The sequence below is a fragment of the Rhinopithecus roxellana genome, chromosome 11 (genome assembly GCF_007565055.1).
Source record: "Rhinopithecus roxellana isolate Shanxi Qingling chromosome 11, ASM756505v1, whole genome shotgun sequence".
NCBI classification, from domain to species: domain Eukaryota; kingdom Metazoa; phylum Chordata; class Mammalia; order Primates; family Cercopithecidae; genus Rhinopithecus; species Rhinopithecus roxellana.
The window spans coordinates 127,419,267-127,435,008 of NC_044559.1; the positions used below are offsets into that span (position 1 = coordinate 127,419,267).

Sequence of the window (15,742 nt, forward strand, 5' to 3'; positions counted from 1 at the left end):
TTAAAGATAATATTAATAAATAATTTCATTTTTTACTATTTTTTTATTTTGTTTTTCTGAGATGAAGCCTCACAGGGTTGCCCAGTGGCATGATCTTGGCTCACTGCAAACTCCGGTTCCCAAGACCAAGTGATTCTCCTGCCTCAGTGTCCCGAGTAGCTGGGACTACAGGCATGAGCCACCACACCTGGCTAAATTTTTGTATTTGTAATAGAGACAGGGTTTCACCATGTCGGTTAGGCTGGTCTCAGACTCCTGACTTCAAGTGATCCGCCCACCTCGCCCTCCCAAAATACTGGGATTACAGGCAAGAAACACCAAAATTAAATTTTTGTTCTTTGTTTATAAATTTTGTTGACACACTATAAATGTACTTGTTTTGTGGGTATATGTTATCATTTAATACATTCGCATAATCAAATCAGAATAATTGAGGTATTAATCACCTTAAGTATTTATTTTTCCTTTATGTTAGAAACATTTAAATTATTCCCTACTAGGTATTTCAAAGTGTACAACAAATTGCTCTTACCTATACTCATCCTTATATTTTCTGTCAGCTTTTTGTTAAAATCTGCTATAAGTCACTCAAGGACACCTGAGCTATATTTTATTAGCTGGCTATGTTTTCTTAATTTTTATTTTAAATAATTTATATCCTATCTTTTATTCTAGAGAGTTCCTGCTCTCATTTAATCCACAATTTTTGCTGTGTTTTTATAAGAATCTGTCTCATCCTGTCTCATGTAATCTCTATGTTTATCTTACCCTTCTTCAATGAATTAATTCCTATCATTCCGTTCATCTAATTTATTATTATACAAACATGGTGGTATCCATTAGATTATTTTTTAACCAAAATAATCTAGGACAAAAATGTACTCTTACATTTTTGTATTATAGAAATATCTTATATATCTTATAAATATCTTATATTATAGAAATAATTAAAATTTAAAAATTACATGTTATATTTTGAAATATCTCTTCACAATTTACAGTTGTATTAATTACCTCTTGTGTGCAAAAATGTGAGAGTTTAGTTTCTAATAGTACCTTATTTAACTGGGTTTGCGTTGAAATGGTATAGGTTGTTCCTATTCCGTGTGGCAAAATGTTAAGTATAAATAATTGTATAAATTCTGATTCTTCCACGAAACAGAAAAAAAGAATAAATCATGGATGAGGGGATGTGATTGATTAATGAAAATCATACATAGCAACTAAATAGAAACCTGTAAATAAATATGCTAACAATTGAGACAGAGATGCCCTCAAAAGCAGACACTGAAGAAATGCATTCTGTGAGAAAAATGTCTGGGGTAAATCATTTTTAAAAAGGTGAAGGAGGAGGGAGAAACAAACAAAAGACATGATCAGTCAATCAGGTATGAGCTTCAGTCATGAAAGAAAAGGAAAAACAGCTACTATACAAGACATGTGATGAAATACACAAAACACAGACTTTTGGTAATAATATTGCTGATCAGTATTTACAATGCAGTTAGTTATTTTGTTAATACCTGTGTAAGAAAGATTTTAATTTTAATATTATATAATAAGATAATTAGTTAAACATGATCTTCAGCCAATACCTAAAAGCGAGAACATTCTTACTACAGAGAGAGAAAAAATTTAAAAAGGAATGTTTCATAAACTTTTCACCTAAAGAAAGTATTGGTAATCAGAATTTTAAAATAATATACTCCTTGAAAAGATATGCTTAATAGAACATGAGTTTCGGCTGGGAGCAGTGGTTCACGCCTGTAATCCCAGGACTTTGGGAGGCCAAGGAGATTGGATCATGAGGTCAAGAGATCGAGGCCATCACCCTGTCTCTACTAAAAATACAAAAATTAGCTGGGCGTGGTGCCATGTGCCTGCTGTCCCAGCTACACGGGAGGCTGAGGTAGGAGAACTGCTTGAACCAAGAAGGCGGAGGTTGCAGTAAGTCGAGATCGCGCCACTGCACTTGAATCTGCATGACAGAGCAAGACTCCATCTCAAACAAACAAACAAACAAAACCATGAGTTGGGGCTAAAATATATTAAAACTTTTTTAATCTAAACTCCATTGGAGGATACTAGAAAACATAGTGTAAACTTCTTTCCTATTTACTACATATCTCTGATTTATTGTTCTTCTTATTTAAGACATATTTTCTCAAGATAATGCATGTGAATTTATGCATTCTAAATACTAAAATGTAAATTTAAGCCATATTTTAGAAATGCATTAGATCTAATTATAAGCTATATTATGCATATTATCTTACTTATAATATTCCATTACATAAAAATTCATTTGTCTGCTTATTTATTCACATTGAAAACCTCTTAAAATGCTTTTTACAGGCCAGACTGTATTCTGGGTACACTAGGATGCACACAAGTGTTTTCTAACCTGCAGCACCTCATAGTGATGCAAGAGCTTCAAAATGATTATTTAAATACCTAAATACAAAATCTTCTGAAATTTAAAATTTTCAAATGGGAGCAAAGATCTTTGAACAATATATTTAAAAACTGCAATTTAAATACTCTGAAATTAAAATCTTACCATATGCTTATTAAGAGTCTCTGCTTCCAGAACTGGTCATTTACTTGGGGTAAAACCTGCATTCTTCATTTAGTTGAAGAATTTAAAGTATACTTTTAATGAAATAATTTAGAAAACACACTGGCATGCCTTAATAATACAGATTCTGAGAAAGAGAATTTACATTTCTAAATTTCTACCATTATTTTTAAAATTAGGGATAAGGTCTCGCTATGTTGCCCACACTGGTCTCAAACTCTTGGGCTCAAGCAATCCTCCTGCATCAGCCTCTTTGGTAGCTGGAACCACAGGCATGCACCACCATGCCCAAATAAATTTTCACAATTTCTAATATTATTTTGGTCTTACTAAAAAACCAGGAAGAGAAACCTAGAAAAAGCTCTCTCCTAAAAACTACATGAAATCAAACTAATATCTGCCAAAAAAACCTATATGCTATGTGGCAGTTTTGGAACTGAACTTTATCAGAGAGATTCTTTGATTACTATAGTAAGTAACTGGATCCTTTAAAGATAAATTTAAGCATGAGGTTTTTTTTTAAAGTTACAATAGAATAATTTTAAAAGTCACAGTAAGTTTACTTATGCAAATAAACCTTTACCAGATTTTATGCATTCTCTATTGTGGAAAAGTTTTTTCTAACATAACGTTCCTGTCACTGTGTATTCTCCAGCCCATTCCATTTACTGGGCCTCACACCCTGAAAGTATTTACCAATCATTTGTTATTTACTGAAGTAAAAAAAAAAAAAAAAAAAAAAAAAAAAACTGTTTCAATCAACAACTCATATTTCTATAAAATGTTTTCATCTGACCAACTTTATATTACCAACATGAAATAATGATACACCACTGCTAAACATGAAAAGTAAATACTATACAGAACTAGATTCCAACTGAGAAAATCAACTTAACAAGGGACTATTTTACCTTGGTAGCAAGATTAAAGTCTTCCTCAACTTTTGGAGACTGTGAAGTTTCGGTAGTCAGTTTGCCAAAAAGACTAGAGAAAAAAGATACAATAAAAATGAGTAAACTCATATATTTAAAAAGGAAATCTGCTAGTTCATATCTTGGTGTTCACTCCAAAAAAATGAGAACAAAAAACAAAATCTGGGGAAAGATCAGTCCTCGATATATTAAATCATATTTCTTGGTATAATTAAAATATGCCCTCTGTTTTTAAACAAGATTTTATTTACCTATTTTTGACTCTACCTCCCTAACCTATAACATTCAATGAACACTCCCTCTTAGTTTTACAAAAAATAGCGACTGTCAATATAATTGGCATACCCTGAGTCTAATTCGTGCTCATGAACTGTCCTCTATGATGAACTGAAAATGTACTTAATGACTGACTTAACTTTTGATATCTAAACTGGAACAAACTTGATAACCTAAAATAAGGAAGAAAGATACAGTTACCTTGCCCTTATCCATTGTCTATCTCTGATTCAAAGACTAATCTGTGTCACTGGAAAATGACATTCTTTGTTTTTAAGCATAGAAACCACTTTAAAAGGCCCGACAGAGCCTTTTAAAAAAAGACAAAAAAAAAAAAAAAAAAGAAAGGCAAAAGGAAAAAAAAGGCCCTGTTGCTTCCCTTCACCCTAAAACACTACAGAGAGTCCCCTGAAATATTTGAAATGTTGAAAAATTGAACCTACAAATGTCAAATCACAAATGTATATTTGTTATTGGGAATATTTTTCTCACAAAAATTGAAACATTAAAAATAATAAAATCTAACTACTGATTTTATACTTGTCCTTCCTAGTTCAGGTCTACATAAACTAGCAAAGCCTTAAAAATCTTCATAGGTACTTATACCCAAGGAGAGAGTCTGCTAGAAAAACTGAGTCCTGATAGTTGGATTTCTCTAAGTACTATACATACACAGAGAGAAAGATCTGGAAGTGGAAGTCACTATATATAGTGAAAATTTCCCCCACTTCCAGATCTTTCTTCTGCAGGACTTCATGGCAGTCTCCGATCTTTAAATATTCTGCTCATCAAAGCACAGATTACTGAAAAGATAAACTCAATGACCAACCAAGAAGCTCTGTATTTACCTGTTCCTGAAAAACAACTAAATGGAGTCTCAGTCAGTCATTCACCTCCAGCATAAGCATGTTACCAAAAACCCAGCAGAAGCTCCATGACTTATTTGACTGTCAATCTTACCCCCGTTTTACATGTACATGGGAAGGACATCAGAGGCCTGGAAAAAGAGGCAAAGGGGAGGGGACACCTGCCTTGAGCCACAGATCTATGTAATTCAGCAACCTTCAATCCCCTAGCACTCGAGGGGCTTTAAGCCACTCCTGTGAAATTTGGGGTGAAAGAACAGAATAGGACATTTCTATCTGATTGTGGAGACTTTTCCCACTGGCTCTTTTTTTTTTTTTTTTTTTTTTTTTAGATCTTTCAGTAGAAAGCTTGAAGTTTGTCCATTCCTCCAATTAAACAAGCAAAAAAGCAGCAACCTATTCAGGACTTCTTTTGAACCCTATTTTAGTATGCCTTTCTACATAACTCCCAATGTCATCTGTGTTTTTGTTCCTCTAATTTGTCTTCACCAAACTTGTCATAAGATCCAATATTCCGATCTCTTTGGTAAAACCCTTACTCCTACCAATCCTGGGATTGTTTTGCTTCAAATTTGACCTTTCCCTGATAATTCCATTCTTATCTACTTCTACTGGATTCTCCAGCTAATTCCATTCTTATCATTTTCCATTTGTTTAATTAGATCCGTTCCCTTTCCTGTCTATTATTCAAACACTCACTTACATGAAGATATAAAAACAAGAGTAATGGGCTTTGAAATGAGTGTAAATATTACTTCTGCTACCTCCTATATTTAAATAAGTCACTTTGAGTTTCAGACTCTCCATCTGAACAACTATTTTTGCAGGATATTAAATACAGGTTTACATTGAAAGTATTTTGATTAGTCTCCAAGAGTCTTTAAAATCCTAAAATTCCATGTGCTTTCATTTTAACTATAGAAAAATGGGACTGTCAGAAAGGAAAAAAAATACAGAAGAAAAGAACACCAAGGAAATGAGAGAAGAAAGTAATCAGGAAATGATTATAAATAATTCATAGAAGAAGAGAAAAGACTCTAGAAAAAAAATGAAGAGTGCATGCAACTAGGCAGGGTACTGCTTTGAAGAAAAACTAAACTAAGAAGTCAGTAAATAGAGAATCCTATAAGATATAGCCTCTAAATATTATTAATATATCTATATATAGATATTCTCCACTAAAAGTAAAATAATTCATCTATAGGATTTACCTTGTCTTCCTTATGAAATAAAAACCTATGCCTTGTGGTCACAGCTAAGTAAGACCTGCTCTAAAAACTTTGATGATAAAAACAAGGAACTGGTTACCACTTTAACTGTTAAACATGTTATAACAAAGTCTTGGATTAACCAGTGTTCTAAGGGAAATCTCTAAAAAGAGTTAACATACAACAAAATGAAACCTTTTGAATTGATCCCATCTGGACCTGTGCCTTGATCCTAGTGATACACAGGTATCCATCAATCTATGCTGAGGGGGAAGAGAAGGGATTTAGGAGCAAGGAAAGCAGACGGCAAACTCAAGGGTCAGCTACCTTTTAGCTATGAAATTGTAGGTCAGTTAATCAACCTCTCTGAACCACATTTGCCTGATTAATACAAAGTAGGTGATAGTAGCACAGATGCTTTGCAAAGCTATGTGATGACTATGAGAGATGGTAAATATTAAGCACATAATATGTTGTCTAACCCAGAGTAGAATACTCAATAGATAGCGGTTTCTTTTCTCTATCTTCTCTGAGTTAACATATGTATTTAAAAAAACCACAAAGCCTTACCTGGATATAGGCTCTACAGAACTCATATCCACTGTTAAAGAAAAAAAAAAGTAAAATATATTAAATCAACAAATATAAATAAAAATACAGAATATTAAAAACATAAGAGGGCATGATGGCACATGCCTGTAATCCCACCTACTTGGGAAGATGAGGCAGGAGGATCATCTGAGGAGCCCAGGAGTCTGAAAGCAGCCTGGGAGACATCGCGAGACTTCAACTTAATTTAAAAGAAGAATGCACACTTTCGTGCATGATTCAGGTCTTGGTTTAAAAAGCATAATACTCTGATGCTTTGTTACAAAGACTCAGATGATTTGTTATAAAGTATTCCTTTGGGACCATACATTGAGACTATAGTAAAATTATTATTAAGTATACTATTGGTAGGAAATTAATACATTAAAAATGTTTATTTCCCTTCCTTTATAGTTCTCAAATGCAAGGAAAAATAGAATTTATCACAATTTGATCTCTGCAAGTGAACTACAGTGTACAATAGTTGTAATCCAAACAGAACCCTATAAGACTGACAGAAAACTGTATTATTAGCAGAATTAGTATAAGTGGACAGTGTCAACCTTAGAAAGTATAATTCCTAGACAAATGAACTAGAAGCAGTTTGAACAGAGTATACAGTAGTCTCTCTTATTTGCTCTAAGTGTAGAAAGAAACACACACAACATGATTTCCCTCTGCTTTCACACCACAATCATTAAAACAGAAGACATCTGTGACCAAATGTGTGGAGGATTTTCTCCACCGACAAATAAGCCATTAATTCTGTATCAAAAGACAGCTGGTTGTCCTCTATTTAATTCCAACACTGTCTATCTAGAAATAGTCTCAGATCTCACAGACTGAGGACTCAGTCTCATGAGACTGCCCTCACACACCAGTTGCAAATCTGGGTCTCTTTGATTTCTGTGATTTCAGTTACTCATGGTCAACCACAGTCCAAAAATATTAAATCGGGAATTCTAGAAATATACAAGTCATAAGTCCTAAATAACATGTCATTCTAAGGAGTATGATGAAATATTAAGGCATCCTGTTCCATCTCACCCAGGTCATGAATCATTCCTTGTGTATGCTATCTGCCCATTAGTCACCAAAATGGTCTGTTCCTGAATCCCAACCACCAACATTATCATGGCTCAATGATCCACCGTCACATGAAGCAGTTGATCCACCTATTTATATGTAGTCAGATAGCCAGAAATTAATAGTAGCCTAACACCACATGACAACTCCTTCACCTGACTTCATCTCATCACATAGGCATTATAACATCTCACAGTCATCACATGAAAAAGAAGGGTGAGTACAACACAAGACACTTTGAGAGACCATATTCACCTAACTTTGATTACAATATATTGTCATTGTTTTATTTTATTATGAGTTATTGTTAATCTCTCACTGTGCCTAATTTATGAATTAAACTTTATCATAAATATGCACTTACAGAAAAAAAAGCACGGATGTATAGGGTTCCATACTATCCACAGTTTCAGACATTCAATGGGTGTCTTAGAAAATACCCGCCATGGATACTGAGTAATCCATGAATATTGAGTAATCCATGGACACAGATCATCTTACCGTACTTGTGTGTGTGTGTGTGTGTGTGTGTGTGTGTGTGTGTGAGAGAGAGAGAGAGAGAGAGAGAGAGAGAGAGAGAGAGAGAGAGAGAGAGAGAGAGAGAGAGAAAGAAAATGAGAGAGAGAGAGAGAAAAACAATACAGATCTCCACTCTCCACAAGAAGCAGATAAAAAAGACAACACTTTTCCTCACACATGACCCTTAGGTTTTGACAATTCTGGAAAAATGCTGGCACATGTGCTCCCCAGTCTAGACAGTTTCCCAGACCCTGTGTATGTATGCTGCTTTAGTTGCGTAAACTTAGATAGGATCTTGGGAGATTTCTTCTTGGACACCAGAAATATTAACATTAACAGTATACTTAACAACTCTAAAATAATTATTTCAAACAGACTGCCACTGCAGAACTTGTAAGTTAAATCCAATTGACTTTTCAGTTATAATCTTACTGCTTGAAATTCTCACACTTAAAAGAAATTAGCAACATCATTTTCTCTGACTCCTCTCCTACTTTTCATTAGTCACTGCTCAGTCTCCATTACCAAGTCCTGTGACTCTGTGAAATGTTGATACTCCCAGGATTTTGTCAATGGCTTTCTTCTTATTCTACATCTTCTGCATCATGGATAAGCTCATTGAGATCTGGGGCTTTGCCTAATAATTATAATGAAATTATTCCAAACCTACATCTTCAACCAGAGTTCTATCTCCAGCTAGAAATACTTGTAATCCAATTACCTACTGAAAATATCCCACAGGAGGGTTTCATTGAACTCTATATGTAAAGAAAACTGTTGGTCTGTCCCATGACTCTTTGCACTTTTCTGTTGACCTGACAATTTCCTACTCCTTCCCCATGAGCATTCCCCATGTGGAAACTTTTGAATGACCTGAGATTTTTTCTCTCCCCTAGCTTTTTAAACTCAATAATCACTAAATCATATTAACTGTACCTCTTTTCTGCATTTGCTTTATCTTTTCATTGCCACTGGAAATACAAACTTATTTATTTTATATTTATATTTCCTAGTTAGACATGGCCTCTTAACTGATGGCTTTCACAGGGAAAAAGAAACCCTACCTGTAGGGGATCAGACAAAGTGGTTAGAAAAATTATAAAGATAGTTTTAGGAAATAGACACAAACCTTCTTGGAAGGCCAGCGGCCAGTAAATGATTTGGCTGAAAGTAGCCTAATCCTCTTTACATTCAGTTGGTAGCAATAGAGGAAATATCTAGGGAATGTGGAGGAGTTTATCTAAATACTTTGTTTACTCATGTGGTCCTAAGACAAAACTTTGATCATCCGAGGGTACATGACTGTTTTGTACTGGGGGTTGGTAATGTTAATTACCTTCTAGTGATGTTTACTCAAGAGGTTTGTCATTTATTCTGTACCAAATAAATGCAAACTTTGCAGGCTTATCGAGGCCAACAATGCAGACTCAGGCAGCAGAGCCCCTTAGCCGCAATGACAGGCAAAACATCTGTTTCAGTGTACATCTCTCATCCATCCCTAGTTCAGGGTCCCTGGGATGGACCCAGCAGGTGGCACCCCACAAGATGAACGCTGCAAAAGAATTGTGACGGACCCCCTCAAAAATGAAGGTGAAAAGGACTGCACAGTCAGTAAGTCAGTCAATGGTACCCGCTCAGGATTTCCAAGTTCGGGGGAAATAGGCTAGGGTTTCATCATGGAACAACAGTTATCAGCACAACAGAAACAGTATATAAAAGTGTTGAAAAAGTTGCTTAAAGCTAGTGGAGCCTCGGTATCACAGGCTCAATTAAGGGACATAATGCAAACAGCTGTATTCCACAACCCATGGTTATGAAATTCCAAATTCAGCTTACCAAACAGATTTCAGATGAAGTTTTATTGGAGTAAAATCATGCCTATTTCTTCACACTTTATCTATGACTACTTTAATGCTACAATGGCAGAGTTGAAAAGCTGTGATAGAGACCACGTCACCTAACATATTTCCTGTTTGGCTCTTTACAAGAAAAGTTTGCCAACTGCTGGTTTATACCATGACCAGAATGCTCTGACACTTAAATCTAATCTTGGGACTCCCCTGCTCAAACAATTCTAATGAATCCCTGCAGAAAACATTGCTGGCTTCCAATGCATAGAAATTATTTTTTCATTCTTAAGGCAGAAGCACAAGTGTACTTATATATTAATTATTCCATTACTCCCATCTCATCTACAAAATGAGAAATCATTATTCTAAGCTAATCACAGTAATAACATTTGCTTTTCTAGTGACTGATTTACAAATGAGTATTTGCACTCGGAGGAAGATGTAGGAGAATCACTTGAGTCCAGGAGGCAGAGGTGGTACTGAGGTAAGATCACAACATTGCACTCCAGCCTGGGTGAAAAAGTGAAACTCCATCCCCAAAACATAAATATTTAAAATGCATTCCTGTATTTTAAATATTTTCATTTTAATTTCTAACATTAGTTGAAGAAGTAAATACTCCGACTTCAATAACAGCTCTCTGATACAAGCTGTCATTGATGTTGACTTTTAGTGGCTATGAAAGACAGCCTAATTAAATGTGCTTTAGAGTTAAAATCACAAAATATGGAGCCTTAAATCAAAGCAGAGCTAACTGTATTGAGTAGATCTAAAATATAAGAAAAGTAAAAAGAAAGGAAGTTCCAATAAAATATGTACAGGGTACAATTATTTATTGAAAATTTAAGACATGAAAACAAATTCTATACATAGTCTATAACCACACACATATGTTTTGAATTTCCGTTTTTTTTTTTTTTTTTTTGGTTTGTTTGTTGCTTTTTGACATGGAGTCTCACTCTGTTAGCAAGGCTGGAGTGGCACCATCTCCGCTCACTGCAAATTCTGCTTCCTAGGTTCAAGTGATTCTCCTGCCTAAGCCTCCAGAGTAGCTGAGATTACAGGCACCCACCAGTACAACTGGCGATTTTTTGTTATTTTTGGTAGAGATGGGGTTTCACTATGTTGACCAGGTTGGTCTGGGACTCCTGACCTTCAGTTATCTGCCCGCCGTGGTCTCCCAAAATCCTAGGATTACAGGCGTGTGCTACTGTGCACAGCCTGGTGTAAAATGGTTTAAACATGCGTGAGAATGACAACAAAAACTAATTTAGACTGTTTTCTACCTCTAGGCATTTTACAAGAGCATAAAGACACCAAGGCCAAATGCTTTAGAGTCATTCTTCTAAAACACTGTCTCTAGCAAAGAGTCAAGTCATGATTTTTTAAAATTATAAGTCACACACACACAGTCACCTAATCAGAAAAAAGAAACTGATTTTCTTTAGATTTTCAGAGTGACAATCACAACTGTCATGTCAGCAAGTGAAACTTTCCCGAAGTAAAGATCAGAATTCCAATCAGCGTTTGAACCATTGCAAACATTTTAGTCTCAAAATTCACCTGCCTGAAAACCAAGCATGTACAGAAATTGCAAATTGGAAACCTTATACTATCAGGACATTAAAGTAGAACCACATAAGGTAAAGCACAATTATTTTTAAAATCTTTAAATCTTATACTTGTAAATGGTATTTTCTCAAACATAAATACTAACATGGGCATTATTTGTACCAATTTTTCCCAACAAATTTGAAAAGAAAACAACATTGGGAATAAAAACGCTCTCAATATTTCAAATATTTTAATATTCTTCTTTCCAGAGTAAAATTAAAATTACAAAATTTACCTGCTTTGAATGTTTCTCTGTCCTTCAATTCTAAGGCTTGATTTGGAATAGAAACTTTCATTCCACAGGTTGGCTAAATGGGTTAGAAAATAAAATAATATATAATGTATACTTCATAAAATATGTAGTTAATATTCAAGATAAAAATAGAAAAGTTGTTACCTGCAGAAGACCATCTTTATCAGAAGACTCTGAAAGAAAAGGGACATATATAATTGATTATATGCAAGCCTGACAAAGCCTACCAAACATTCAGACAGGGGAATATGAAGATGAATCCTCATGCTTGGATGGAAAAGGGATTACACTAGGTTGTGGGGTCTTTTGGGGTATTGTCTTTGTTAACATGCCAATGGGACAGAAATAGCCCTGAGAAAATTTAACAAATAAATTTCATCAAACATGCTGTGAAGATTTCCACAGTGAAAAGATATTTAAAGCGACAATAACTAAAGCAGAAAAATCCTAATACCAATAGGAGTAAGCTGCCATATAAGGAAAGAAGTTGTATTTAGTAAGATGACAAAGTCATGACACCCCACCCCCACACACAAAACAATGTCCAAGCTAACGGCAAAATGCAGTGGCATATGGTTAAGGAAACACATGAGAATCACTTATGTCAAAATACTACAAGTAGCTATTATGTTCTTCAATTTGTCCTGCAATTTAGGAATTACAAATTTGCGATGAGGGTTCAAAGGTACAATTCACTTATCATTGCATGTTCTAAATTTATCAGCATAAATATTCACTTATAGAATAAAAGTTAATAAATAAATTCATTTTGTACCACTGTGAAATACGATTATTTTTATATTTATGGGGTTCTCTAGTTTAGTCCTCTTAAAATTTCTGATCCACTTATACAAAAAGGTCAACGCGTACCCATAACAAAATTAATACAGGCCTGGTGCAGTGGCTCATGCCTATAATTCCAGCACTTTGGAAGACTGAGGAGGGTGGATGTCTCAAGGCCAGGAGTTGCAAACCAGTCTGGCCAAAATAGCGAAATCCTGTCTCCACAAAAAATACAAAAATCAACCAGGTATGGTGGCACATGCCAGGAACCCAAGCTACTTGGGAGCCTGAGCTACAAGCAGCACTTAAACCTAGGAGGTGGAGGTTGCAGTGAGCCAAGATCATGCCACTACACTCCAGCCCAGATGACAGAGTGAGACTCTGTCTCAAAAAAAGAAAAAAAAACCTAATATGAAAGTATCAAAAACTAGAAGTCAATTTCCAGAGCCTTTGTATATATCATTAACCTGCGTAATTCAAGTTTGGAATAACGGTTATTGAAAGTAACAGTTTTAGTGTTCAAGGAATGAATTCGACAATTGCTTTGTTGCTAAAACTTATTATGTTTGTTTTACTGTAAGTTGTTAAACTAGCGTTATGAAAAAGCTCTTATAAAAAACTTAGCTTCAAGAAAAAACAGACATTTCTTTGACACAGAAATATATCTCCTTTCATCAAATAATAATAAAACATGCTTAATCTCTAATTTTTCTCTACTTTTTAATTTTTCAGTATGACATCCTTTAATATGTTTAGAGATATCAAGTATATATGCTGTTTCCCTTGAGAGATGATTGATCAATAATTAAGACAATTCAGGGATACAAACTCTCTAAAACACACAAAATTTATGTCTAAACATTTTAAGGCTAAATATGCATGACCATATTGCATGTATGCATTTTAGAAAAAAAGTGCTTAAAATTATAGTCAATACTCTTTAAATAAAAACCTGCTTTAATTACAATGAGGTCATTCTCGATTCAGTAATATCTTTAAAATTTATTTCTGAAACACTGAAGAAATCTTAGAAATTCATATATGAGAATTGATACAATTAATTCATCTGCTTGTTTTAGGTAAAAATATGGTAAGTGTACATCCTGAATAAGTGCAAAGAAAGCAGAATGCCACGAGATAGAAATGAATATGTAACCAAAATATTTCCCTTTATAAAGAAAATACCAGGCTTTAACCTGGTTGCTAAGACAAGACAAAAAAGCAAAACAGGCAGAGATGAAACATTCAGAGCTTTCTCATCATCAAGGAACCGTCTATCACTTGGCATTTAGGAATCCTAGGTGTGGTTGAAAACTTTGGCTCTAAATTGTGATCCGATTATCCCTGAAGTTCAAAATCCACGCGGAGAAACCAAGTAGGGAAATACAACCTTATCTATGATTTTAATTACTATTTATAAAGGAGTGCACTGGAGATTTTAAAGTCAAGACAGGTCACATGGCATAGCTCTAAAGATTAGTGAGCCACATTTGTAATGGCTATCGAAATGTGTGGGAGTACATACTTGTATTTTAAGTACTTCATTTTTAATTTCGAATGTAGCATAAAGCAGGACATAAACTTCATCAAAGGCTTGTTAACATCTGTAATTATATTTATGTTGCTTTTGAGTCATCATGAAGAGAGTCTAATTAAACGTGGTGCGAAGTAAATATGCAATATGCACACTATGAAATCTTTTTTGTTGTTGTTTTTTCGACGGAGTTCCACCCAGTCGCCCAGGCTGGAGTGCAGTGGCACAATCTCGGCTCACTGCAAGCTCCGCTTCCCGGGTTCTCGCATACTCCTGCCTCAGCCTCCGGAGTAGCTGGGACTACAGGTGCCCGCCACCACTCCCGCGTTATTTTTTGTATGTTTTCGTAGAGATGGGGTTTCACCATGTTAGCCAGTATAGTCTTGAGCTGCCGACCTCGTAATCCACCAGCCTCGGCCTCCCACAGTCCTGGGATTACAGGCGTGAGACACTGCGCCCAGCCTGAAATCTTAAAATAAATGAAAGACGAGCTAATCGCCGAACAAAACCAAGTTGCTGTGGAATGACAAGAACACGGTACAACCATTTATATATGATGGTTGCAAAAAGTGTTAATACCAATACGTATATGCTGAGTGATGACGAGAGAAGTGATCTTGAATCAGAGGAGCAAATCATGACACTGAGAAAATAAATACAAAAGCTGGATGGAGAATGCTACGCTGTGTCCTCAATGCAACACATTAAAATGATGTGTATCATTACATTACAATCATCATGTGCTTTAACATGTCCTGTCATAGAGAAGGTACACGGTTCAGATGAGAGTTCAGCTGAATGTAGAATTCACATCTCATCAGTGAAAGTGTTATGAATTGACCAGCTTGGATATATACTTAGAAAATAATATTAAATATAATATTCACTGATTCTCATACCCAGATGGTATAATGGTATGCCAACATTTTTGTAATTTGTAGCTTAGCCATCTCAATACTTCTTGATCCACTCATGGAGGAAGACGTACAAAACTCATCAGGAATAGCAAATACGCATTCAATATTGATATATTTGTTTCAAATTTAATTGCAACAGACTTCTTAAATATTAATAACATTTTCTATATTAACATCAGTACAGTACCTATGAATAACAACAATTTAAGTATTCAAGTAAAACATTCTGAATTTTCTTTCTGCTTCTTCTCTGGCTAAAAATGTACTCAAAAATAAGAGCAACATCATGCTTTCTCCTGACCCTTTTCTGTCTTCACCTTCTATATCCGGTTGCTCTTCCTCCACATTTCTCCCACGAAAGGCCTCTCCTCTTGCTACTCAGAGCAAGGTCCAAGGACAACCAGCATCAGCATCGCCTGACAACTTATTAAAAATGCAGAATCCCAAGTCGGCTGAATCACAGTGTGTGAATTGTTAACAAGGTTTCCAGCTGACTTTCTAAAGTCTGAAAACTTCTGGTCTATACGGAGGGTATGTGACAAATTACATACATGTGTGGCCGTGCATATATGCTTATTCTCACCTACTGCAAATACAACACAGCTCTCCATGGTCAGGTGCTTCCATCCCTAATGGCTTCCCACCAGTGAAAAAGACAGGAAGAGTCACCATATTTTTGCACTAACTCTCTGGTAAGTTTTGGTACTAGAGGGTCATTTTATATTTTTCCCAAATTTC

At 35.2% G+C, this 15,742-nt stretch overlaps 1 protein-coding gene across 1 annotated transcript in view; it reads right to left on the bottom strand.

Moving 5' to 3' along the window:
* LOC115900326 (ankyrin repeat domain-containing protein 30B-like) overlaps nt 1-15,742 on the bottom strand; it is a 37,565-nt gene that overhangs the window by 2,345 nt on the left and 19,478 nt on the right. The window contains exons 11-14 of the mRNA XM_030940176.1: nt 11,915-11,943; nt 11,753-11,825; nt 6,431-6,461; nt 3,490-3,562 (exon numbers count right to left, since the gene is read on the bottom strand). Of these exons, the coding sequence (XP_030796036.1) occupies nt 3,490-3,562; nt 6,431-6,461; nt 11,753-11,825; nt 11,915-11,943 (206 nt within the window). The remainder of the gene's footprint in view (nt 1-3,489; nt 3,563-6,430; nt 6,462-11,752; nt 11,826-11,914; nt 11,944-15,742) is intronic.